Source organism: Podarcis liolepis, assembly GCF_965112155.1.
Source record: "Podarcis liolepis genome assembly, chromosome: 13".
NCBI lineage: Eukaryota > Metazoa > Chordata > Lepidosauria > Squamata > Lacertidae > Podarcis > Podarcis liolepis.
Genome location: NC_139573.1, coordinates 166,989 through 189,647, shown reverse-complemented (window position 1 = coordinate 189,647; position 22,659 = coordinate 166,989). Strand labels below are relative to the sequence as shown.

Genomic DNA, 22,659 nt, shown 5'->3' with positions numbered 1-22,659 from the left:
ATAAAATCCATGCCTTAACCAATTCTCCCCATTTCAATTACATTTTGCTCCAAAAGGGCAGGCGGACTTTGATATCACCTTCCTCCATAATCCGCTAAGTGAGAGGTCACATACACAACTCAACAATGCTTCTGGAAATGTATTCTGGGTAGGCAGGAAAGGTCTTATAAGAGCGTGTAACCTATGTTTGGGGTTCTTACTCCTTGTGGGGACCTGTTGAGCAACAATGAAGGCCGTGGTCTACTGATCGCTGTTTTGCTCCATTCCTTGGCTGGAACTTCCTTCTTTTGCTGACCGCAGAGACCTGCGGGGGACTTGCACCCCGACAAGCTGGGCTGCTGAGTATCCTCACACCCGTTTGGAAACAGAAACAGGAGGAGCAGCTTGCAGGGGGAAAGACCAGTGACTCATACCCGCCAACATTTATCCGGTGAAAATAGGGACGTCACATTCCATAATGATAATTTTGCTATTTATACCCCACACATCTAAGTGGGTTGCCCCTGCCACTACGGGCTGCTTAAAACATAATAAAATGTTAAACATAAAAAACCACTTCCCTATGCCGTCTGATTGCCTTCACGTGGCTCAGGGGTAGGATAACTCCATACCCTCCAACATTTATCCAATGAAAATAGGGACACCCTAAGGGAAAGCGGGATATTCCAGAATCAAATCAGAAACCATGATGGCTTCTCTAAATCGGGGACGTCCCTGGAAAAGAGGGGCACTTGGAGGGTCTGGTGACTCCCTTGCAAGCTTTGTGCAAACAAATCCAGAAAAATGCTCTACACGCAATCCTCAACCTCCTCGGTTGAAGGCAGTGATGCTTCTGAATGAGTTTACGGAAGCTGCGGGAGAAGAGAGGACTCTTGCGCTTGGGTCCTCCTAGTGTTCTTCCCCACAGGCATGTGGTCAGTCCATGTGAGAAGAGGATGCTGGACTACATGGGCAATGGGCCGAATCCAGCAGCCTGGCTCTGGCATGAGCGGAAAACAAGAGAATGAAAGTGAAGAGACACATATATGAAACGATTAATGCGTGAAATAGCTAAAGCAGAAGGATAGGAGAAAAGCAATGAACTCTATAGGCGAAGCATAATCTTCTGGGAACTGCAAGGAGATTCACTCTGGGGAGAGATCATTGTAGCAGCTCCACTCTGGCCAAGGAGGGTCTGCAAAACTCATGGCCCTATCTGGGGCAGACCCTTGACCTCTGCCCTACGAGAGGGACCTGCTGCCACAGGGAGAGTTCCAACCTCCAGACTCCTGGGTCCTAAGGGAATTAGGACTGACTGACCGTCCACCTGCCCCCCGATATTCCCACAGACAGCCCACCCAGAGCATCCACAAATTCACCTGGCGAGCCTCCCTCAGGTGGGCAGGTAGAAAGAAGGCAGATCCCCTAGCAGGACAGGTACTGGACTTCCTGCCCTTCCTGAAGGATGCCCTAGATCAAAGGTTCCCCTGCAACACCCTCCACACACACGTGGCAGCCTTGGGCTCAGGTGAGCAGGAGCCCCTCTGGGTTCCCTCTGCCTGGTCCAACGCTTCTTGCAAAAAGGTAGTGCAGCTACAACCTGCCATTGAAATGCTAAACAATAGTGATCCAGAGTAGATTCCAATGTATAGGTAGCAGAGTAAAAACTTAAATGTTGCAAAATTCCAAAAAATTGACCAGAGGCAATTAATATTTCATTCAACAGAGCTTTACTGCTACTGAAGGCAAATGAGCATAATGGTCACAAATCCAATACATTCAGAAATCCAGTTACAGCACACTTAACTTAAGCTTCAATAAAACAAGAAGACTATACTTTAACACAATATACAGAACACCACACCAGAAGGGAGAGAAAGAGAAAGTGAAACTCAGGCTCCTTCTGGCCTTCCTTTTTTAGTCAGCATGACCTTGACAGAAAGAGATAAGAGAAATGGTTTAAACCAGCTGTACTCAGCTTCTCAGAAGGTATAACTCAAACATCACGAACCTTCTAGAAGCTTCCAGAACCCTCTAAAATTAAGTAGAATAGGAAAGAAAAGGAGAGATCTCTGCATATCAGATCAATACTTTCTGCACTAAAAAATGCAAGCTGACACACCCACCCACAGGGCACAGGATCCCCCCATACAGCATTGAAGGCACTCACAAGTCCCCCCCTGGAGGGGAAAGGTCTGGCTGGATCGCTGTCAGTGCTGTCTGGGATTGGCATGTGCGTGCGTGTGGGTCCTTCTGCACCCGCATAGATGTGAACGTATCCTCAGAGTCCCTTCCAACACTATGATTCTACAATTCAACTATTCTCCCTGCTGTGAGTTCTTGGATGGGAAGTGAGAGTCTTGCTGTGTCTGAAGCTCTTTCCACATTCCAAGCGCTGTTATGGTTTCTCCCCTGTATGAGTTCTTTGATGGGAAGTGAGATGGTCCTTTCTACTGAAGCTCTTTCCACAATCTAAGCACTGATAGGATTTTTGCCCTGTATGAATTCTTTCATGGAAAATGAGATGGTCCTTTCTAATGAAGCTCTTTCCACATTCCAAGCATTGATATGGTTTCTCCGTTGTATGAATTTTTTGATGGCAAGTGAGATGGTCCTTTCTACTGAAGCTCTTTCCACATTCCATGCACTGATATGGTTTCTGTCCTGTATGAATTCTTTGATGGAAAGTGAGATGAACGCTTTTTCTGAAGCTCTTTCCACATTCAAGACATTGATAGGGTTTCTCCCCTGTATGAATTCTTTGATGGGAAGTGAGATGGTTGCTGTGACTGAAGCTCTTTCCACATTCCAAGCACTGATACATTTTCTCCCCAGTATGGATTCTTTGATGGGAAGTGAGATTGTCCTTTCGACTGAAGCTCTTTCCACATTCCAAGCACTGATATGGTTTCTCCGCTGCATGGATTCTTTGATGGGAAGTTAGTTGGGAGCTCTGACTGAAGCTCTTTCCACATTCCAAACATTGATATGGTTTCTCCCCTGTATGAATTCTTTGGTGGGAAGCGAGATGGGAGCTATGACTGAAGTTCTTTCCACATTCCAAACATTGATATGGTTTCTCCCCTGTATGAATTCTTTCATGGGCAGTGAGACTTGCCTTCCAACTGAAGTTCCTTCCACACTCTTTACATTGAAATGGTTTCTCCAGTGTATGAATTCTCTGATGAGCAGTGAGACTTTCCTTCTGGGTGAAGCTCTTTCCACATTTCAAGCACTGATAAGGTTTCTCCCCTGTATGAGTTATTTGATGGTTGGCGAGTGTGGAACTCCGACCGAATCTCTTTCCACATTTTAAGCACTGATATGGCTTCTGCCCTGTATGAATTCTTCGATGTAAATTGAGAGAGGCGCTGTGACTAAAGCTATTTCCACATTCCAAACACTGATAGGGTTTCTCCCCTGTATGTACTCTTAGATGGGAAATGAGAATTTTCTTGTGGGTAAAGCTCTTTCTACAATCCAAACATTGAAATGGTTTCTCCCCCATATGAATTCTTTGATGGGAAGTGAGATTTGACTTCCATCTGAAGCTCTTTCCACACTCTTGACAGTGAAATGGTTTCTCCAGTGTATGAATTCTCTGATGGGCAGTGAGACTTTCCTTCCGGGTGAAACACTTTCCACATTCCAAACACTGATATGGTTTCATCCCAATAGTATTTATTTGATAGGAAGTGGAAAGGGAGATGGAGCTCTCTCCACACTCCAAATATTCATGTGGTTTCTCTACTGTGTGGATTTTGTCATGGTCTCCCTTGTTCTTCATTGCCAATTCAACCTCACCTGCAATGGGGAGAGAAATGGATTAGAACCTCCGAAATAAATTGAGCCCCAAATGATTGGACAATGAAAATTAACTCTTGTGATAGTGGAAGAACGAAAGAGGGTTAGGCATGAGGTCTTACTACAGGGTTCACTGCCTGTGTTGACTGGTATTCATGGACTGATTTGTGGGAACCTGAGATATGCAAAGCCTGGCTCTTTTCTTGAATGGATTTTGTTTGGCCGAATCATGGAATTTTCCATACCCCTCCATTTAAGGTTCCTTGTGCCCTGTTCGGATACCAGGTGCAGTAGGTGGTTCTGTTGAGCTCCATCCACATATGGCAGGTTTATCATATATATATATATATATATATATATATATATATATATATATATATTTGTTTTCGTAGATTTTCACGGGTACAGGAATGCAGGTTTTGGTGTCCTCGGGTGTCTTCCCGTGTAAAAGTTGGGGTGTCTAGGCGACGTTTCGACGAGGTCTCACTCGTCATCTTCAGGCTGGTGCTTTCGGCTGGTGCTTTTTTAGCCGAAAGCACCAGCCTGAAGATGACGAGTGAGACCTCGTCGAAACGTCGCCTAGACACCCCAACTTTTACACGGGAAGACACCCGAGGACACCAAAAAATATATATATATATATATATATATATATATATATATATATATATACACACACACACACACACACACACACACACACACACACACACATATATATACACACACACTGTATTTTTTGCTCTATAAGACTCACCTTTTCCCTTCTAAAAAGTAAGGGGAAATGTTTGTGCGTTTTATGGAGTGAATGCAGGCTGTGCAGCTATCCCAGAAGCCAGAACAGCAAAAGGGGTTGCTGCTTTCGCTGCGTAGCGATCCCGCTTGCTGTTCTGGCTTCTGAGATTCAGATTTTTTTCTTCTTGTTTTCCTCCTCCAAAAACTAGGTGCGTCTTGTGGTCTGGTGCGTCTTATAAAGCGAAAAATACGATATATGTCTATATCTATCTATCTATATATCATCTATCTATGGAATTTCAAAGCAGATATTATCATCCAACTGGGAGCCTTACCGAGGGAGGCCATGATCCCACGATTCTCCTCCATGACTTCCTTATGCAAAGATCTCTGGTCAGGATCCAACAACGCCCACTCCTCCTCCGTGAAATGCACAGCTACATCTTCAAAGCACAGAGGACCCTAAAAGGAAAAAGACAAGGATCCTCCTCTAAGGCAGCCTAAAGATTATCTACTAAACTTTGCGGTGTGGTTTCCTGCCTGTTCATTGCTGTGTTGTGTTAATTGCAATGGGGATACTAAAAAATGCTCAGCAAAGGTCCACTAGGCTGTACCACTTGGTCCCGGCAGGGATGGCGCTCTGAGGGTTGGGCACCACTAAGTGTTTTTGGACCACAAACTGGTAGACAAGTCTGAAATCTTGGACCAGCCAAAAAGGATCTGGGGTAGAATTCAAGGCTTGTGGATAGGTAAGAGGGAGGTGGTATTTCTGACATGGCTTGCCATTTTTGGTATAGAAAGTATTTGTCTAATATGCAGAGATCTTTCCTATTCTATTGATTTAAGAAGGTTCTGGAAACTTGTCTGGGTCTCACAGGCTAGAAGCTACTACAAGCTGCAAGCGGCAAGTGACTAGCTGTTCATCAATTTTTCCATTCTGCCTGGAAATGAGCAGAAGGTTCCTGATGTTTGGGTTATTCCTTCAGAGAAGCTGAGTACAGCTGGTTGAAGCTGGCCCTGTTATTTTTCTATCCCAAGGCCATGCTGCCTATAAACAGAGGCCAGAGGAAACCTGATTTTCACTTTCTCTCGCTCTCCATTTCTGGTGGGGTGATCTGTACATAGTATGTCAAATTGTTTAGTTCTTAGTCTTCAAGTTTTTTATTTTTGTTTTTTTACTGCAGCTGGATTCTTAAGAACTATGCCAGTCCTGAAGAGTGTCGGGCTTCAGGAAATCAGCTTCCTCCCCCCTTTGGCAGCAGATAAGCAGAATACATGGAAAGGAGACTTCCTACCAGTTAGAACAAAAAATCCATTTCCTAGGAATGAAGGTGCTCCCAATTCAGGGTTTCACCCACATCCGCCCTAGTCACCCACGTCACTACCACATCTTCTAACCTGATCTCCTAACCACTGTGCTCTCTGCGCTGCCACTTTATCTGCTCTTCTGAACTATGTCCCTCTGCAAACCACTGTTCCAAATCTGTACTGTCCCTCTGCTCCTGGGAAGATTCAGGATCCTGATCAGGAGCAGGGAGAGGGGGAGGGGGAGGCTCCCACCATTCCTCCTCAGGGCAGCCCATCTCAGCATGGTCCCTGACAGAAAGTTGGATTTGTGAACTGTTATGCTCATGGCCTTCAGCAAATAATACTGGATGAATCTGCTGCGCCTGCTTCATTTTTGGGGATGCTGCATTGTATTAGGTCAACTGCTTAGAAGCCCAGCAGAGCACTCAATCATAAATTTATTAATATAACTGCAAATGCTGATAAATAACACTACGGACATACAGAAGGCTAGTTAAGGAGGGAAGGCTGTTCCTGATTTTCAGCAGATAGACCTCCTTGAATGGCACTTTCAGCCTTTGTTTGGAACAGCTTTGATGAAAGCAAAGAGGAAGAGAGGGATTTCTTCATTCCCAGAGGAGCCCTGGCTGCCCCACTCCTGAGCCTCTTTCCCCACAAGGCTCCTTCCTCCTACCTGATCTGCTTCTGGAGCTGCTGATTCCTCTCCACCACCAGGAAAAGAGGGCTGAGGAGGTCTTGTTGACATTCTTCTTTCACCTGAGAGACAAAGGTTAGTTGGAAGCCAGGAGTGCATGCTTCTCTGAAATGTACATTTCGGTGGTCATACAAATTTCATAGCTTTGTTGTGTTCTTCTGTGCCCTTGGTCCCAAATCTCTCCCCCCCCCCCAATTGAAAGAACTCAGAGACTACTTTCAAAAGTAACAGAATGACCAAACGGGGAAGAAACTCCTTTCCTCCTTACCTAGTGAACTCTCTCTGGTGTCCAATGGAGTCCTCTCTGCCTCAGAGTAATTGGAGTCCATTTCCGCAACCAGATCCTTTTCCTGAAAGAGCAACAAAGAATGGTAGAGGCAAATATTTTATGGGTCCTGCCTTGGATGCTTCCTAAAAAGGATGAGCAATTAGTAGAGTATTTTAGGATCTTCTCCCTCCTGTTCAGAGTTCCCTGGGAGAATTAAGAGGAAAGTATCTCTCACCTGCTTCCTCTCCTCCGCCTGACTCAGGAGGAAACCTTCGGCCAGGGCCACTGCCTGGGAGCTGGTCTCCGCTCCGCATTCCCTCACCCAGCTCTCCATCTCCACTGGAAGGACAGCCAGGAACTGCTCCAAGATCACCAGGTCCAGCATCTCAGCTTTCGTGTGCCTTTCTGGCTTCAGCCACTGATGGTCAAAGTGGTAGAACCGGCTGCAAACCTCTCGGGGTCCTTTGGCCTCCTGGTAGCAGAACTGTCTCAACTGCTGGCTCTGCACATCTGAGCAAAGAGTGTCCACCTCACCCAACTGCACTGAGTTTTCCCAGAATCCCCCACGGCTTCCAGTTTCCATGGCCTGGCCTCTTCCTGCTTCAGGGCCAGCTGGGTCTTGCTCATCCGTCTGTGCTCTCAGGAAGCCTGCAAGAGATCAGAAGACAGCTTCTACAGCTCAGGAGCAAGGGGTCTACACATGAGTATGCAGTCCTTGAAACTCCTCTGATGACGACGACTAAGGCTAGTTTGTGGTCTGGAAGGCCATAATGTATGAGATTATATGGAAATAGCAGAGCTTTCTGGCTCCATGTTCCTGATATTACTCCCCCCGTCTTGCTGTGTTGTACTTAGTGTGAACCCCCAGTGGAATTACGCTTGCATTATTTTCTGACCTTGCTTTCAGTCAGGATGGGATCCAGATTGCCTGTGCTCGACCTGGTTGTGGAGTTTTGTTTTGTTTTTGGACTCTGCCGCAAAGGCAACTCTGCTCGCATGGGTGGGAGGCTGAGATGCCCCAAAATGCCCCCGGAAGCAGGCGGAGGGCCTTCTTGGTAGTGGCACCCTGCCTGGGGAACTTCCTTCCCAGCAGATGTCAAGGAGATAAAGAACTACACAACTTTTAGAAGATATCTGAAGGCAGCCCTGTATCGGGAAGTTTTCAATGGCTGCTGTTTTATTGTGTTGATACTATTGTGTTGGGAGGCGCCCAGAGTGGTTGGGGCCACTCAGTCAGGTGGGTGCGGTACAAATATTATAACCACCACAACAGCATTGTTTTCATAATATACTGGATTGTTTTATAATATACTGAGTGCATATGTGCATATATCCTGGGTTTCTGATGAAAACATCTTTTTCCTTATTTAAGCATAATTTAATAATGTAATTTAAAACAAAGTAACTTTTATTTGTGGCATCTGATGTCTGGTAGACTATTTCTATATACGGAGGAGGGTCCATACCACACATTTGTGAGCTCCTTGTTTCAGTATTTCACCAGTTTTTCTTTCTTTTTTTATTCATTTCATTTAGAAATATTTCAATTATTATTATTATTTATTATATCTGTATACCACCCTACACTATGTTCACCAGATTTTTTCAATGAATCCGGGGACCATTATTATTATTATTATTATTATTTGAAGCAGAGTAGCAACAGGGAGTCGGTAGTGGGGATGGCAAGGCAAAAGACCCTGGGCCTATAAGAACAACAACTTGAATTTCTAGACCTCTATTCCTTATGTAAAGCAACCTAGGAGTATTTACAAGCAGCACATTCAGGGACCAAACAGTTCAGGAAAAACTCACAATTTCTACTTTCAGCTACCTTCCAAGATTCTGTTCCTGCTTCAGAAACTCGGCTATGATCTTTTCATCTGGTGAGTGCCCTGAATCCATTTCGGGAAGCGCCCCCCCCCCCAATAAACCAGCACTGCTGCTGCCAACATCCAGGCCAAGCTGCGCTTGATTTTGCAGCAGGTAGAGGAAAGAAAGTCCGCTCCGTGGGGGGAGGGGTTGCCCAGATGGATCAGCTGAAGACGGCGTCCTCCGGGGGGGGGGGGGGCTCAGCTCCCCGGCTCTGCACCCGAGGGGATCCTTGCATTGCCCCCTCTGTGGAGATGCCCTTGAAGACGAGCTGGAAACGGGCCCACAATCCCGCGGCCACATTATGGGCTGGGATCCCTTTATGGCATAGTTATACTCCCCCTTTATTTCTCCAATGAGCTCAAGGGGGCATCCATGGGTCTATGGCTGCACACCTCCTGGGAAGGAGCCCCCGCCCTGGCTTTGCAGAGATGGAGGGGGAGGACCCTGGGCTCCCTGATTTGGGGTTCGGTGGGGGTGGGCAAGGGATCCCTCTTCTCCCCAATGAAGAGAGAGGAGGAAGAGAGAGGAGACTCACCAGCGCGCAGAAGGCACCGCCGAGGCAGCATTTGCAAAGGAGACGAGAGCCCCCTCCCCCTCTTGCAGGAAGGGAGGGGGAAGGGAGGACCTGCCCCCCCCCCGCGACACTTTTATTTCCTGTCCTCTCTAGGAATCCAGCTCCTTTTAACCCTTCGCAAGCCGTGTGCACCCAGCTCACACTTCTCTCCCTCTCTGCGTTTTCGCCTCCAGAGCAGGAGACCAGGAGACGCCGTGTGCGTTGCGCAGTCAGAGAAGTTATCTTGGGCGACGGGTGGGGACCCTCTTCATAGAATCACAGAATCCTAGAGTTGGAAGAGACCACAAGGGCCATCGAGTCCAACCCCCTGCCAAGCAGGAAACACCACCAGAGCACTCCTGACATATGGTTGTCAAGCCTCTGCTTAAAGACCTCCAAAGTAGGAGACTCCACCACACTCCTTGGCAGCAAATTCCACTGTCAAACAGCTCTTACTGTCAGGAAGTTCTTCCTAATGTTTAGGTGGAATCTTCTTTCTTGTAGTTTGGATCCATTGCTCCGTGTCCGCTTCTCTGGAGCAGCAGAAAACAACCTTTCTCCCTCCTCTATGTGACATCCTTTTATATATTTGAACATGGCTGTCATATCACCCCTTAACCTCCTCTTCTCCAGGCTAAACATGCCCAGCTCCCTTAGCCGTTCCTCATAAGGCATCTTTTCCAGGCCTTTGACCATTTTGGTTGCCCTCCTCTGGACACGTTCCAGTTTGTCAGTGTCCTTCTTGAACTGTGGTGCCCAGAACTGGACACAGTACTCCAGGTGAGGTCTGACCAGAGCAGAATACAGTGGCACTATTACTTCCCTTGATCTAGATGCTATACTCCTATTGATGAGGCCCAGAATTGCATTGGCTTTTTTAGCTGCCGCGTCACACTGTTGGCTCATGTCAAGTTTGTGGTCAACCAAGACTCCTAGATCCTTTTCACATGTACTGCTCTCAAGCCAGGTGTCACCCATCTTGTATTTGTGCCTCTCATTTTTTTTGCCCAAGTGCAATACTTTACATTTCTCCCTGTTAAAATTCATCTTGTTTGTTTTGGCCCAGTTCTCTAATCTGTCAAGGTCATTTTGAAGTGTGATCCTGTCCTCTGGGGTGTTAGCCACCCCTCCCAGTTTGGTGTCATCTGCAAATTTGATCAGGATGCCCTTGAGTCCATCATCCAAGTCGTTGATAAAGATGTTGAATAAGACCGGGCCCAAGACAGAACCCTGTGGCACCCCACTAGTCACTCTTCTCCAGGATGAAGAGGAACCATTGATGAGCACCCTTTGGGTTCGGTCAGTCAGCCAGTTACAAATCCACTGAGGGGTAGCATAGTCAAGACCGCATTTTACCAGCTTCTTTACAAGAATATCATGGGGCACCTTGTCAAATGCCTTGCTGAAATCTTGGCTGACGTGCCAAGCTGCTCCTTCCATTGGAAACAGAAAGAGGAGCAGCTTGCAGGGGGAAAGGTTCATCAGACCAGTGACTCATACTCTCCAAAATTTCGCCGATAAATTTTAGTGTTTATAACCTATACATCTTACTGAGTTGTCCCAACCACTCTGGGTTGCTTCCAACATATATAAAAACATAATAAAACATTAAACATTAAAAAATACTTCGTTGTGCCATCTGATTGCCTTCAGACAGCTCGGGGGTCAGATAACTCCATACCCAACAACATTTCTCCAATGAAAATAGGAGAAAAGCAAAAAGTCCCATGGACTGCAAGATGTCCGTGACTCCCAACTTGGGGTGTGTGTGTGTGTGTGTGTGAGATACCGCACCTGGGTACCACATGGCCTTGCTACACCTCTGAGTAAGGGAACTCCTAGCTATTTTAAATGAATTCAAATCTCCAGGCCCTGAGGAGCTGCATCCAAGGGTAGTAAAGGAGCTTGCTTATGTAACTTCAGAGTTTCTTTCTATGATCTCTGAGAAATCTTGGAGAACAGGTGACGACATCCTGCAGACCAGCGTTCTCAAGAAGGGGGGGAGGGGAATAAGACCCAGATATGTACCAACTGGTGAGCTTGACATTGATACCAGGGAAGATCCTAGAACAGATAATTCAACAGTCGGTCTGTGAGGAGTTAGAAAAGGATGGTGGGACTACTAAGACCCAGCATGGGTTTCCGAAGAACAAGTCATGCCGGACGAATCTCATTTCATGGTCATTTGAGGCTCAGGTGGCCTCAGTGACTAGGAGTGCCCATTTCCAGCTCAGGTAGTTTGCCAGCCAGTTTGTCAGGCTTCAGGGAATCCCCCTCCCTCACAGCAGGCTGCCAGTAATGGAAAAACAAGAAGCTCTTACCAAAGTCTTTTATGCAATGCTCACAGAGAGAGATGCAGGATGCCGTTTCTTGGAGAATGGCGTTGCTCTGCGTAATCTCCTCCCTCCCCCACTTTCCTCTCAGTTGTCAGCAGCGCCACCCTTTCACAGTGGCTGCATAAGGCCCCTTGCCTATTCCCGTTCTGCTCTCCCACTTTCACTGCTCTCTGGGTCCTAGGGGAAGGGGGGTCTGGAATGCTTTCTAATGATAACATGCCAGCCAGCTGCTCTGGCTCTGCTGCTCCCCCCCTTCTCCCATTATCTCCCAGCTTTGTCCCTCTTCTGTCTCAGAGTCATGACCTTCTGCAAACCACTGTTGTACATCTATTCTGTCCTCCTCTTCTCGGGAAGGTTCAGGAGAAGGGGGAGGGTGGTCACCACCATTCCTCCTCTGATGTCCAGTCCCTGACACAGTCCATTTGGGACAGAGAGTACTTGACCATGGCATTCCATGCTCTGGATCGGATGGGACCATTGCAATGCCCTCTGCATGGAGCTGCCCTTGAAGACAACTCAGGAACCGTCCCAAAATGCAGCAGCCAGATCATGGGTTGGGTTCCCTCTCTTGATTCATGGCATTTCTATCTCCCCCTTTTCTCCAAAGAGCTCCCGGTGGCATCCATGTGTCTCTCCCTCCTCATTGAATTCCCCAAACCCTCGAGAACATATCTAATTCCTCTCTTAAAACAGCTGCCACGGGTGTCCATTCATTTCTGGGCCCAATTCAAGGGGCTCACAGGAGACGTCCACTTAGGCCTCCCAATATCTGAACAACCGCCTCCTTCCCCACAGACCCTCTTGGGGGTTAAGGTTGACAGAAGGGGCACTCTTGGCAGTTTGGGGTGGCCCTAGAGGGGCTATCCTGGGGCCAGTCCTTCAGTTGGGGCATTCCCTCCCCACAGAGGGGCGCCTGGCCCCTTCCCCTCTTGTCCAAGGCCTCTGACTCTTGCCTTTTCAGGACCCACCTTCCTATGGCTGTCCTTCGTTCTAACTCCTTTTAATATGGAATGTTAAAATGCTTGTAACCTGCTCTGGGTAATAAATGTATTGTCATTAATGTTATTATTTATTTAATTTGTATTCCGCCCTTCATCCGAAGATCACAGGGTAGTTCACAACATAAAAAACAGAATGAAAACATAAAATGCAAAACAAAAGCAAAACCAAACCAATAACCCGCCTTCCCACAGACACATCTAAAAGGCCATTTGATGTGGATCAGGCAAATGTTGCCTGAAGATTTGTAACAAAGGCGCCAGGTGGGGCTCCCTGGGGAGGGCATTCCATAAACGGGTAGCAGTAATAAGAGTAAAGAGAATAACAACCAGAACAACAACAACATAAAGCCTCAAGCCTGAGGGTGGAAAATTAAGCCTCAAGATACACACAGAGCCTCAAGGAAGCCGAGCATCTTCAGTGCAGGATCAGACCACTTTAAAGAGCCATGGCTTCCTCCAAAGAATCCAGGGAACTGGGAAAGCTTTACTTCTAACTGAAGGGCAACAGAGGACTTGCATCTGGAGGAGCTCAGCATCAGAGCAGGAGAGGAGCCCTGCAGGATGAGGCCATTGGGCCCCTCTGGAGTCTCCCCACCTCCGTTCCCACTGGGGCCTCAATGGGAAGCCCCCCAGCAGGACTGGGGTGCAAGAGCCCCCCTCCCCCCCCTGCGCTCCCTTCCAGCAACTGGGATTCAGCAGCATCTCTGGGGAGACAAGAGCTCAGTCCTCGAGGATGAAGCCACCAGGAGCCTCTTCTCCTCCTCCCTGCCCTGGTCCCAGCCTGGCCTCCTGGGGCGGGGAGTTCCGCAGGCTGGACTCTGCACCGCACCAAGAAACGCTTTCTTTTCTCTGCCCCCTCCCCTCTTCCCACAGACTTTCTTTCTTTCTTGCATAGGTCAGGTTTTCCTTTTTATTTCTTGCATTTATTTTAAGTCCAAATGTTTCTGTTGGGCTACAGCCCCTGTTAATAAATGTATCTACTGAGAGAGAGAACTTTGTATCAATGTAACATTTTTATACGCAACTGTGTCTTTTTGAAATGTGTATTTGTTTACATTGTTGTTGCTGCCATTTCCTGTGCACCGTTTATATTTATAATATATTAAGTATATAATAATATATTATTATATAAATTAATATAATATAATATAATATATTAATTTAATACTATACCAATACTGTACATAATCCCCCCTCTAAGCCAAAGACCCCTCCCCAAAGTGTCAAGCAGCGAATGGATCCAAATGAAGTTGCAGATCTCCTGCGCAGGCAAAGGGCGGGGATTGCCTGACTTGGGGGTCCCCGCATGCACCTCGCCCCCGCCCCCCCCCCGCGCATGCACCCTTCCCTGCAGCCTTGGGACGCCCTGCCTTCTCCCCAATGCGCTATCAGAGAAAGGAGGCCCACCGGATTCCAGAAGGCGCCCGCAAGGCAGCTGGTGCAGAGAAGAGAGAAGGGAGACGAAAGCCCCCCTTGCCTTTGCGGGAAGGAGCTTCGGAGGAAGGACTCCCCCTCCCCTGGCCTCTCTCGGAATGCCGCTCTGTTCCCTTTCACCTTTGCAAGGCGACGCCCCCGGCTCAAGGTGCGTCTCCCTTGGCTTTCCTCTAAACGAGAAAGAGGCAGCCTTTCTTCAGAGGGAAGTCTCTCCCCCCCCCCCCCGGCCTGGATCATTCGGGCGGCCCTTTCTGCTCCGAGGCGAGGGGGCCAGAAGTGGACCGAGGATTCCCGGCGTGGTCGCCCCCTCGATCCGTAGAAGGCCATTCTGGTGCTGGAAATGTGATGCTCAGTTCCTTTCCTACTGTTACGGGGGGCAAAGCGGAGGGGGCTCGTCCGCCCCCTGATCGGATCAGCCTGACCGGCAGCGCGCAAAGGCCGAGGCGAAAAGGCACAGAACAAGACTTGCGCAGGCACAAGAGCCAGCGTCAACTTTGGGGAGCAGGAGGGAAAGAGCGCCTTTTCTTGATCTGGCCGACCAGGAGCCGCCCTGTTGAACAGCTGACCAATCACCGCCTGCAGAACAGACCTCGGAACCTTCATCCCGCTTGCGAATCCGCAGCCCCTATAGGGAGAAATGGGAGGCAGGCCGAAGAAAAGGCTGAGTCGCCTCCGTCAAAGTCTGCCAGGAGCCGCCCTCAAGACTCTGCACCTCGCTCGCCCTCCAAGGGCCGGAGGTAAATTAAAATTAAAAAAAACGGAGGTAACCTTTGATCTTGGTTCTTCTTTGCTTTGCTTAAAGTTAGAAACTTTGTGGCAACAAAATCAACGATTTGGCGTGGCTGCCGCTGTTCTTCTCGGCTGTGGTCCCTTGCCTGAACACGACTGGTTTGGGACCCGCAGAGCCAGACCTCTTGAAGTTGGGGAACCCCTCTCGCTGGGGCTCACAAGTTTTGTTGTTTATTTTCCCCTTGAACACAAACAATCCCTAACACTAACATGACACCTCAAAATGTACGTATTATGTCCTGATACCTAAGTACTTATATAGAAAACCCCAAAACTCATGTTGCTGCAATGGAACATTTTTTTAATGTCAACAACTTCAAAGTAAATTCAAGTACGGGGTGGGGGGGAGGGGAAGAAAGGTGCTTTAAATGTATGGTGGACAAAGCCTCATGGCCTCTCCAGGTTCCCCAGCCTCAGATTTCTTGAGCTAAAGAACTGGAATGCCCATATCTAAGCAGGACAGGATTTCTGTGACCAGTTGTTTCATTGCAGTTTCGAAGCTGGGTGTCTTAGTTCAGGTTCAGGGACTCCTCTCTGGAAGCAGGAGAACCCGGCCCCCTCGCCACTGTCTTTGGAGCAATGCTCCATCCTTGCAGGAAATTCTGAAACATTTCATTTTGATTTCATGTGGTTGTTTTGAAGTCTGTGCTCTAGTTTGGTCTTGCATTCAAATGCAACCGTGGCCATTGCAAAAAGGAATCCTTGCGATTGTTAGTTTTGCGGCATAAACCATCATTTGTATTGATGCATTTATTTTAAAGATTATGTGATTATGGGTCATATTAAGCAGAGAGGGAGCTGAGAGGGGGGAAAGAGTGTGTCACCACTCAGCCACAAAGCTCACTGTGCGATCTTGGAGCAGAAAGTCCTTGTCTCTCAGCCTAAAGTACCTCACAGGATTGCTTGTTTGTATGTTAATATTTATGGACATCTGCATCAGAAAAATATGCCAGTGGTTTACAGCAATATAAAAACATAAAACCAAACAAAAACATCATTAAAACTTAACAACAGGTTAAAAGCAAAAGGAAATATCTAAAACACAAGCATCAATAGACCCTTGTGAGGGATGTTGTCTTAATGGCCTGCAGGCGTTTAAAAGCTGGCACAGAAGGCGCCCCCTGAATCTCTAGTGGCAGGGGGTTCCACAGGACTGGTCCATGACACCCAAGGCTTGAGATCAACACTGGTAAAAGGAGACCCATGAATACTTCTTTGAGCACCTTGCAGGAGAAGTGGAATAGGTATAACTGCAATGCAGCTAAAGAACCATAAAAATATAAGAAATGTGTCTCCAGCCCACATCCCTGATTTTGAAGTGTGTGTGTGGGGGGGGCCAAGAATGGACTCATGAAAAGCCCTCCCTAAAAACCAAACGAAAAGAACCTGGGACACACCCGGGATATTCAGGGCTACAGACTTGGGCCCTAGGCTGTGTGCTGGGAGAGGTCTGCCTGCCCATTCTTCATGGCAACTCCCTTTCCTCTGCTCCAGACTTAGAGCAAAGTCACAGCCACATTCCAGCTCAAGGCAGCATACATAGCTCAATGCCCCTTCCAAAACACCCCCACTTTGAAATCACAATTTAAGAAAGCAATAATTATGAAACCCGCTCTGGTCCAGGGAGTCAAGAAGAATCGGACACGACTAAATAACAACAACAAAACTGGTTCCGCCAGTGCTGGTTGTGTGTGTGTGCCCAATACAGATGTCAATAAGCAACACAATTCAGAGTGGATTTTGTGTGTGCAACTTGCAGAGAACAGAGTCTGTGAGTCGAATCCCTCTCCACTCTCCATCCCTTCTCTCAACTTCCTGCAATACTGGGGAAATGCTGCTGGTCCACCTTATAGGGATACTGTAAGAATGTCTTTATGAAGAGCTTTGAATGCTTCAGAATGCCCTATGCAGAGGTCTAGTTTGTTTCCCAATGTTCTGCCGCCACCGCCTTCTCTGAGAGGTGCTCTGGCACCATCCTGGCACCACCTTCCCACTGTATTCCAGAGGCACAGAGAAAGAAAGGAAATTCAAACATCAGGCAGAACTTTCTGGTGGAACGAGCTGTTCAACAGTGGGATGGACTCCATCAGAAGATGGTGGGACTTTGCTTCATTGGAGGTTTTAAGCAGAGGTTGGATAGTCATCTGTCATGGATGCTTTAGCTACGATTCCTGCACTGCACAGGGTTCAGCTAGATGCCCCTCAGTGCCCCTTTCAACTCTACAATTTTATGCTTCTATGGTTTCTCCCCTGTATGAATTCTTTGATGGGAAGTGAGATGGGCGCTCCATCTGAAGCTCTTTCCACACTCCAAGCACTGAAAGGGTTTCTCCCCTCTATGAATTCTTTGATGGTAAGTGAGACTTTTTTTCCAACTGAAGTTTTTGCCACATTCGAGGCACTGATATGGTTTATCCCCTGTGTGAATTATTTGATGGGAAATGAGACTGGCCCTCTGACTGAAGTTCTTTCCACATTCCAAGCATTGATAGGGTTTCTCCCCTGTGTGAATTCTTTGGTGGGAAGTGAGGTTGGCACTGTGACGGAAGCTCTTCCCACATTCCAAGCACAGATATGGTTTCTCCCCTGTATGAATTCTTTGGTGGGACGTGAGATGGATGCTCTGTCTAAAGCTCTTGCCACATTCCAGGCACTTATATGGTTTATCCTCTGTGTGAATTCTTTGATGGGCCCGGAGATGGGCTCTCTCACTGAAGCTCTTGCCACATTCAAGGCACTGATATGGTTTGTCCCCTGTATGAACTGATATGGCTTCTTCAATGTGTGGATTTTGCTGTGGTCTCCCTTGTTCTTCTAATTCATCACCACCTGAAACAAAGACCGAAGCAGATTAGCACCTCAGGAAGAAATGGACCACCAATTATTGAACAATGCTAAAGACCACTTGTGATAGAGGATGAACTAAGGGGAGTTAAATGTGAGCACTTCCCACCTTCACAGACATATTTATGGGAACATGAGATCCAAAAAAACTGGCTCTGTTCTGGGATGAATATTGTTTGGGCCAATCATTGTATCTGCTCCACCTTGGTCAGTCACCTCCTTGGTCAACCAAAAACAGACAGAAGCAGAAACAAAAACACAAAACCTGACAGAATCTACATCCGCTTCCCTAACAACTCTGAAGACTACATTTAAGAAGGCCTGGGAACTTCAGACCAGCCTGATCATGGTTTACAAAGGCATAACTGGAGGAAGAATCTTCACAGACCAAAGAGTCAATACCGCTTGATTCAAGGTGAGCTTTAGGGGTGTTAGAATCCCAGGTGCTCTAGGTGGCGCTGTTGAGCACCATCGAAATCTGGGACATTTGTCACATAGAGATACAGTATTATGGAATTTCAATACGTATATTATGATCCCACAGGGAGCCTTACCAAGAGAGTCCATGATCGCATGATTCTCCTCCATGACGTCTTTATGCAGAGCTCTCTGGTCAGGATCCAGCAACGCTCACTCCTAATCTATGAAACGCACAGCTACAGCTTCAAAGCACACTTTACCCTGAAAGAAAATGGGAAAGGTCCTCTTAGATAATATTACTGAAAACACATTGTTCTTTTCTTTTCTACCTATTAATTGCTGTGTCCCTTTAATGGGCTGTTTTGCTGGACATTTTAATTATGGATGCTTAACATCTTAATGGAATTCTTTTACTGTGTATTTTAATGAAGCCTATTTTAGTCTTCAACAATAAACATAGAAATAAAAATGCAATGACTGATTTAAAGAATCATAGAATTGTCGAGTTGGAAGGGGCCCTGAGTGTCATCTGGCCCAAGTCCCTGCAATATAGGAGTCTCATCTGTGACAGATGGCCACCCAGCCTCTGCTTAGGAACCACCAATGAAGGAAAGTCCACCACATTCTGAGGGAGTCCCTTCCACTGTCAATCAGTTCTTAGCATCAGAACAATCTCCACGATTCAGACTCTCCCTTCTTGCAGCCAAGAACTTGAAGCCATTAGTCTGGATCCTCCCACTGAAAGCAAGAGAAAACAAGCCCGCTTCGTCCTCCATGTGTAAGCGCTTTAGACAGTGGCTCTTGGCTACAGCTGGGTTCCTCCTCCTGGGTCTTCAAGAGCTGCTCTCCTGCCAACCCAACTTCAGGGCACGTTTGCCTCATTTTCTAGCACTTGGAATCTCCAGCGCTCTCAATCCATACCCCTGAGGTGGGACACTTTTTATTTGTTCTGAGGGCCAGATCCTGATCCCAACCCCCCTCCCCAGCTGTAGGGCCAAGTGGGAGGGGCCAAAGTTCATGTGGGTAGGCTCAAAAGACAGCTGTCAAAAGTAAGCAGGACTCACCTTCTTTTGTGATTGTTAGTTTTTAAAAGATGTTTTTAATGTTGTGTTTTTATGTCATCTGTCCTGGGAACTTAGGGTGAAGGCAGGTAAATAACAATAACAATAGCAATAATAATGTGACATTGTTTAACCCTCACACAGCCATATCTCCTTGCGGCTACTCCTATGGGATTATTGCAATGCCCTCTGTGTGGAGCTACCCTTGAATTTGACTTAGAAAGTGGTGCAAAATGCAACGGCCATGTTATGGGCTGGATTCTCTCTCTTTACTTATGGCATTTCTACCCCCCCCCCTTTCTCCAGGGAGCTCAAGGTGGCATCCGTGGGTCTACCCCTCCTCACTGAATCCCCACAACGACCCTTGAGAACAAATTTAATTCCTGTTTCAAAACAGCTGCATTGGTTGTCTCTTCATTTCTGGGCCCAGTTCAAGGAAGTCTTCACTTAGGTCCCCCAACAAAAGAACCTGAGGAAAGCTGGGGGGGGGGGGCTGTTGAAGAAATGAAGCGCCCAGAACACACACACACCGTCAGCATTTGGCTCAGTCTGGTTGATCTAAATTTGCTGACTCCCACGGTCATCAATAGACCAATACTTTATATGGTTTCATAGGTGACATAAGAGGAAAAATAACCATTGCACAACCACAAGGGCTGCTGACTCGGCTCTGCGGTGTTGGCTGTTCTCTGTTTACTCTGCTCTATCCTGCTCCCCCCTTTTCTCTTTAAACCAATTCATGGACCAAAAAGGTGAGTGGGGCTGAGAGACTTCACAGAAGTGTGACTGGCCCAAGGTCACCCAGCAGCTGCATGTGGAGGAGCGGAGACGCAAACCCGGTTCCCCAGATAACATTTATTTAAAATGCATCTCTGGGTTATTTGTGGGGCATAGGAATTCGTTCATTCCCCCCCAAAAAAACATAGTTTGGCCCCCCACAAGGTCTGAGGGACTGTGGACCGGCCCTCTGCTGAAAAAGTTTGCTGACTCCTGTCTGAAGGCTTGCATGCCTGAATTGGAGCAGGTTTATCAGCCAGGAGTCTGAATAGCAACCTTGTCTGATTCATATGGGGCGGCGGCGGGGGGGGGGGTGCTTTACTTCCAAGTGAAAGACAGCTGAGGAGTCTGTGCATCTGGAGGAGCTCAGCACCAGAGCAGGAGAAGAGCCCTGCAGGATCAGGCCAGTGGGGCCTCCTCTGGAGTCTCTCCCCCCTCTCCCGTTCTCACAGGGGCATCAACGGGAAGCCCCCCAGCAGGACTGGGGCGCAAGAGCCCCTCTCTGCACCTGCACTTACCAGAAGATGGGAAACAAGTTAAATTTGTATACAGCGCCGTCCTTCACGGGAAGATGAAACCAGCACTTTGAACTGGGCCTGGAAAGTAACTGGCAGCCGGTGAAGTCAGGCCAGGATTGGTGTTAAATGCTTAAACCGTCTTACTCCTCCAACGGTGGGGTCAGAGCACAGGATCCACGCATCACCCTCTCCTCCTCTGTGCTTTGGCCTCATTCTCCCGTTAAAGGCTGGCGGCCTGCTTGCCTCCTGCGGGAGGGAGTTCCGGAGTTTTCTCTCTGCACTGCAGGAAAAAGCACGCTTTTTTCTCTGCCCCCCCTTTCAACGCACTCTGCATTTCCTGCGTAAGCCAGGGTTTCGTTTTTATTTTAGGTCCAATTGCTTTGTACGGCTACGATCTCTGTTAATAAATGGGACTCGTTCCTCAGTCTGAATGGGGTTTATTGGCATTCCTCTTTTTTCTCTCCCGAAAGGGAGCGTCCAAAAGAGGACACAATTGCAGACCACCCACGAACCTACGTGGCTTAGCAGAGAGGAAGGGGGAGGTCCCTTTGCTCCCTCTCTTGGGGGTCGCCCCCATGCACGAGCTGAGCAGGACCCCCTGCATCCTCCCATGCAGCCCCGGGACCCCCCCCCTTCTCCCCAGCGCGCCCTAAGACTGAAGAGACGAGACTCACCGCATCCCAGAATGCAGCCTCTCTCCTCTGGCAGGAAGGGACGCAGGGGGGAGCTTTGGTTCTGGAGGACCTGATCCCCCCCCCCGCTCTTTTATTGCCTGTCCTCTCTAGGAACCCAGCTCTGTTCCGTTTAACCCTTGGCAAGCCGATTGCACCCAGCTCACGCCTCTCTCCCTTTCCAAACAGGAGCCCGGCAGGAGCCGTGTGCATTCCGCACCCCCAGAGAGGGTTTAAGGGGGGGGGGCTCTTGGCAGACGTGCTGAGCTTCTCCCTACCTTGGAAACAGAAACAGGAGGAGCAGCTTGGGGGGGGGGTGAAGGCTCTGCAGGAAGCAGGAAAGCCCATCGCAGAATACGAGAATCCTCCACGATTTGCGAGCATACCCAGAGCGCGCCTGCACCCGCGCCCATCCTCCTCCTCCTCTTAGTCCAGAGGATCGCGAGGAGAGGAGGAGGAAGGCAGGCAGCCCCCCCCTCCCCCGGCTCCTTTCCCAGCCACTCACCCTCCCGACGAGCCCCGGCAATAGCCCCAGGCACGCGCTTTTAAGCACAAGGGCTTAAGGTACTCTGCTATGGAAGTTATTCTACACTATTCCTGTATTGTACCGGGGAAGCATGGCCAGAGATTTCCATGGAAGCCGAAGAGCAGCCCAACAGGTTAATCCGGAGTGGGACTGCATCACGGGACTCCGTTAAATGGAAACGAAGTATCCAGAGGCACCTATTTACAGAGGATGCTTTCACTTAGCTCCGTTATCCCGATGAAAAACACCTTCTTGGTGAAATATCACTTTTGCCAGTAACACCTGCACAGAACAAGTCCTTTCCAAGTCCTTTGTATTCGTTTTGTAGCCCCCCCCCCCATGAATAATGGGTCCTCAAACAGGTCCTAGGAATCCTCTCAAGGCCCAACATAGTCCCTTTCACTCTGTCGTCATATTGTGGGGGTTTCCAGTGAAAATCCCATATTTGGCAGCACTCCCTAAAATTGATGTCATGCAATGGAAACCCCAAAAAGTCCCCTGGGCTTTTAAAATATGGAATCTGTGGAAATAAAGCTTCCATCCCCCGTCTATTCTGTTTTCATTCACTCATCGCACCTCTACACTCCTGGAATTTGTGGAGGTCAGTTTTTGCGGCGCTGCCAAATGTTTCGAAAACAGGATTTGTGCTACAAAGCACCTCATAATAATGGCAAAAATTGCAAAACTGAAATTGGAACTGTAAAAGATAAAATTATTACTACAGTCAAACCCCGATTGTTGGCAGCTCCATTCTCTCAGCCCCACGCCTGATCTCCAGCTTCAGAATCAGAATTTTATTATTACGGTCACAGACCAGTTCCGGGGTCCAGTTTCAGACATTCTGATATATTGGAATACCATGATGTTTAGCTGCTGATACACCACAATGCTGAAAACCAGATATCACTCAGCCCAGTCTGTTTTTTAGCACAGTCACACCTCGGCTCCCGAACACCTTGGGAATCGTACATTTTGGCTCCCAAACATCCAAAAACTGGACGTGAGTGTTCTGGTTTTCGAACGTTCTTTTGGAAGCTGAACCTCTGGTCCTCTCCAGGAATCCAGC

The 22,659-nt window shown here is 47.9% G+C and overlaps 2 protein-coding genes across 3 annotated transcripts; both read right to left on the bottom strand.

Moving 5' to 3' along the window:
- Positions 1-1,692: 1,692 nt before the first annotated feature.
- Positions 1,693-9,299, bottom strand: LOC310692012 (uncharacterized protein). The gene is made up of 6 exons (XM_083472371.1): positions 9,199-9,299; positions 7,024-7,436; positions 6,789-6,870; positions 6,500-6,582; positions 4,854-4,980; positions 1,693-3,783 (listed from the first exon to the last, which is right to left on the bottom strand). Exons 1-6 carry the CDS (start codon positions 9,227-9,229, stop codon positions 2,378-2,380), a joined length of 2,142 nt encoding a protein of 713 aa, XP_083328497.1. The 5' UTR covers positions 9,230-9,299; the 3' UTR covers positions 1,693-2,377.
- Positions 9,300-15,511: 6,212 nt separating this feature from the next.
- LOC310692036 (uncharacterized protein) lies at positions 15,512-21,488 on the bottom strand. Of its 2 annotated transcripts, XM_083472423.1 has the most exons (5): positions 21,071-21,470; positions 20,397-20,474; positions 18,175-18,301; positions 16,439-17,605; positions 15,512-16,388 (listed from the first exon to the last, which is right to left on the bottom strand). In XM_083472423.1, the coding sequence occupies exons 3-4, from the start codon at positions 18,206-18,208 to the stop codon at positions 17,013-17,015; spliced, it is 627 nt and encodes a 208-aa protein (XP_083328549.1). In that variant the 5' UTR covers positions 18,209-18,301; positions 20,397-20,474; positions 21,071-21,470; the 3' UTR covers positions 15,512-16,388; positions 16,439-17,012. The 2 variants fall into 2 exon arrangements, with proteins under 2 accessions (XP_083328549.1, XP_083328548.1); XM_083472422.1 differs by lacking the exon at positions 20,397-20,474 and having other exon boundaries at positions 21,071-21,488.
- Between the last annotated feature and the right edge of the window lie 1,171 nt (positions 21,489-22,659).

Bases quoted from the DNA above. Each gene is read 5' to 3' on its own strand.
- LOC310692012 (XM_083472371.1), bottom strand. From the start codon at position 9,229: ATGCTGCCTCGGCGGTGCCTTCTGCGCGCTG. The intron at 6,583-6,788 runs GTAAGGAGGAAA...TTTGTCTCTCAG, and splicing joins CACCAGAGAGAGTTCACTAG to GTGAAAGAAGAATGTCAACA. The intron at 3,784-4,853 runs GTAAGGCTCCCA...TCCCCATTGCAG, and splicing joins TGGGATCATGGCCTCCCTCG to GTGAGGTTGAATTGGCAATG.
- LOC310692036 (XM_083472422.1), bottom strand. From the start codon at position 18,208: ATGGAGGAGAATCATGCGATCATGGACTCTCTTG. The intron at 17,606-18,174 runs GTAAGGCTCCCT...TCTTTGTTTCAG, and splicing joins TGCGATCATGGACTCTCTTG to GTGGTGATGAATTAGAAGAA.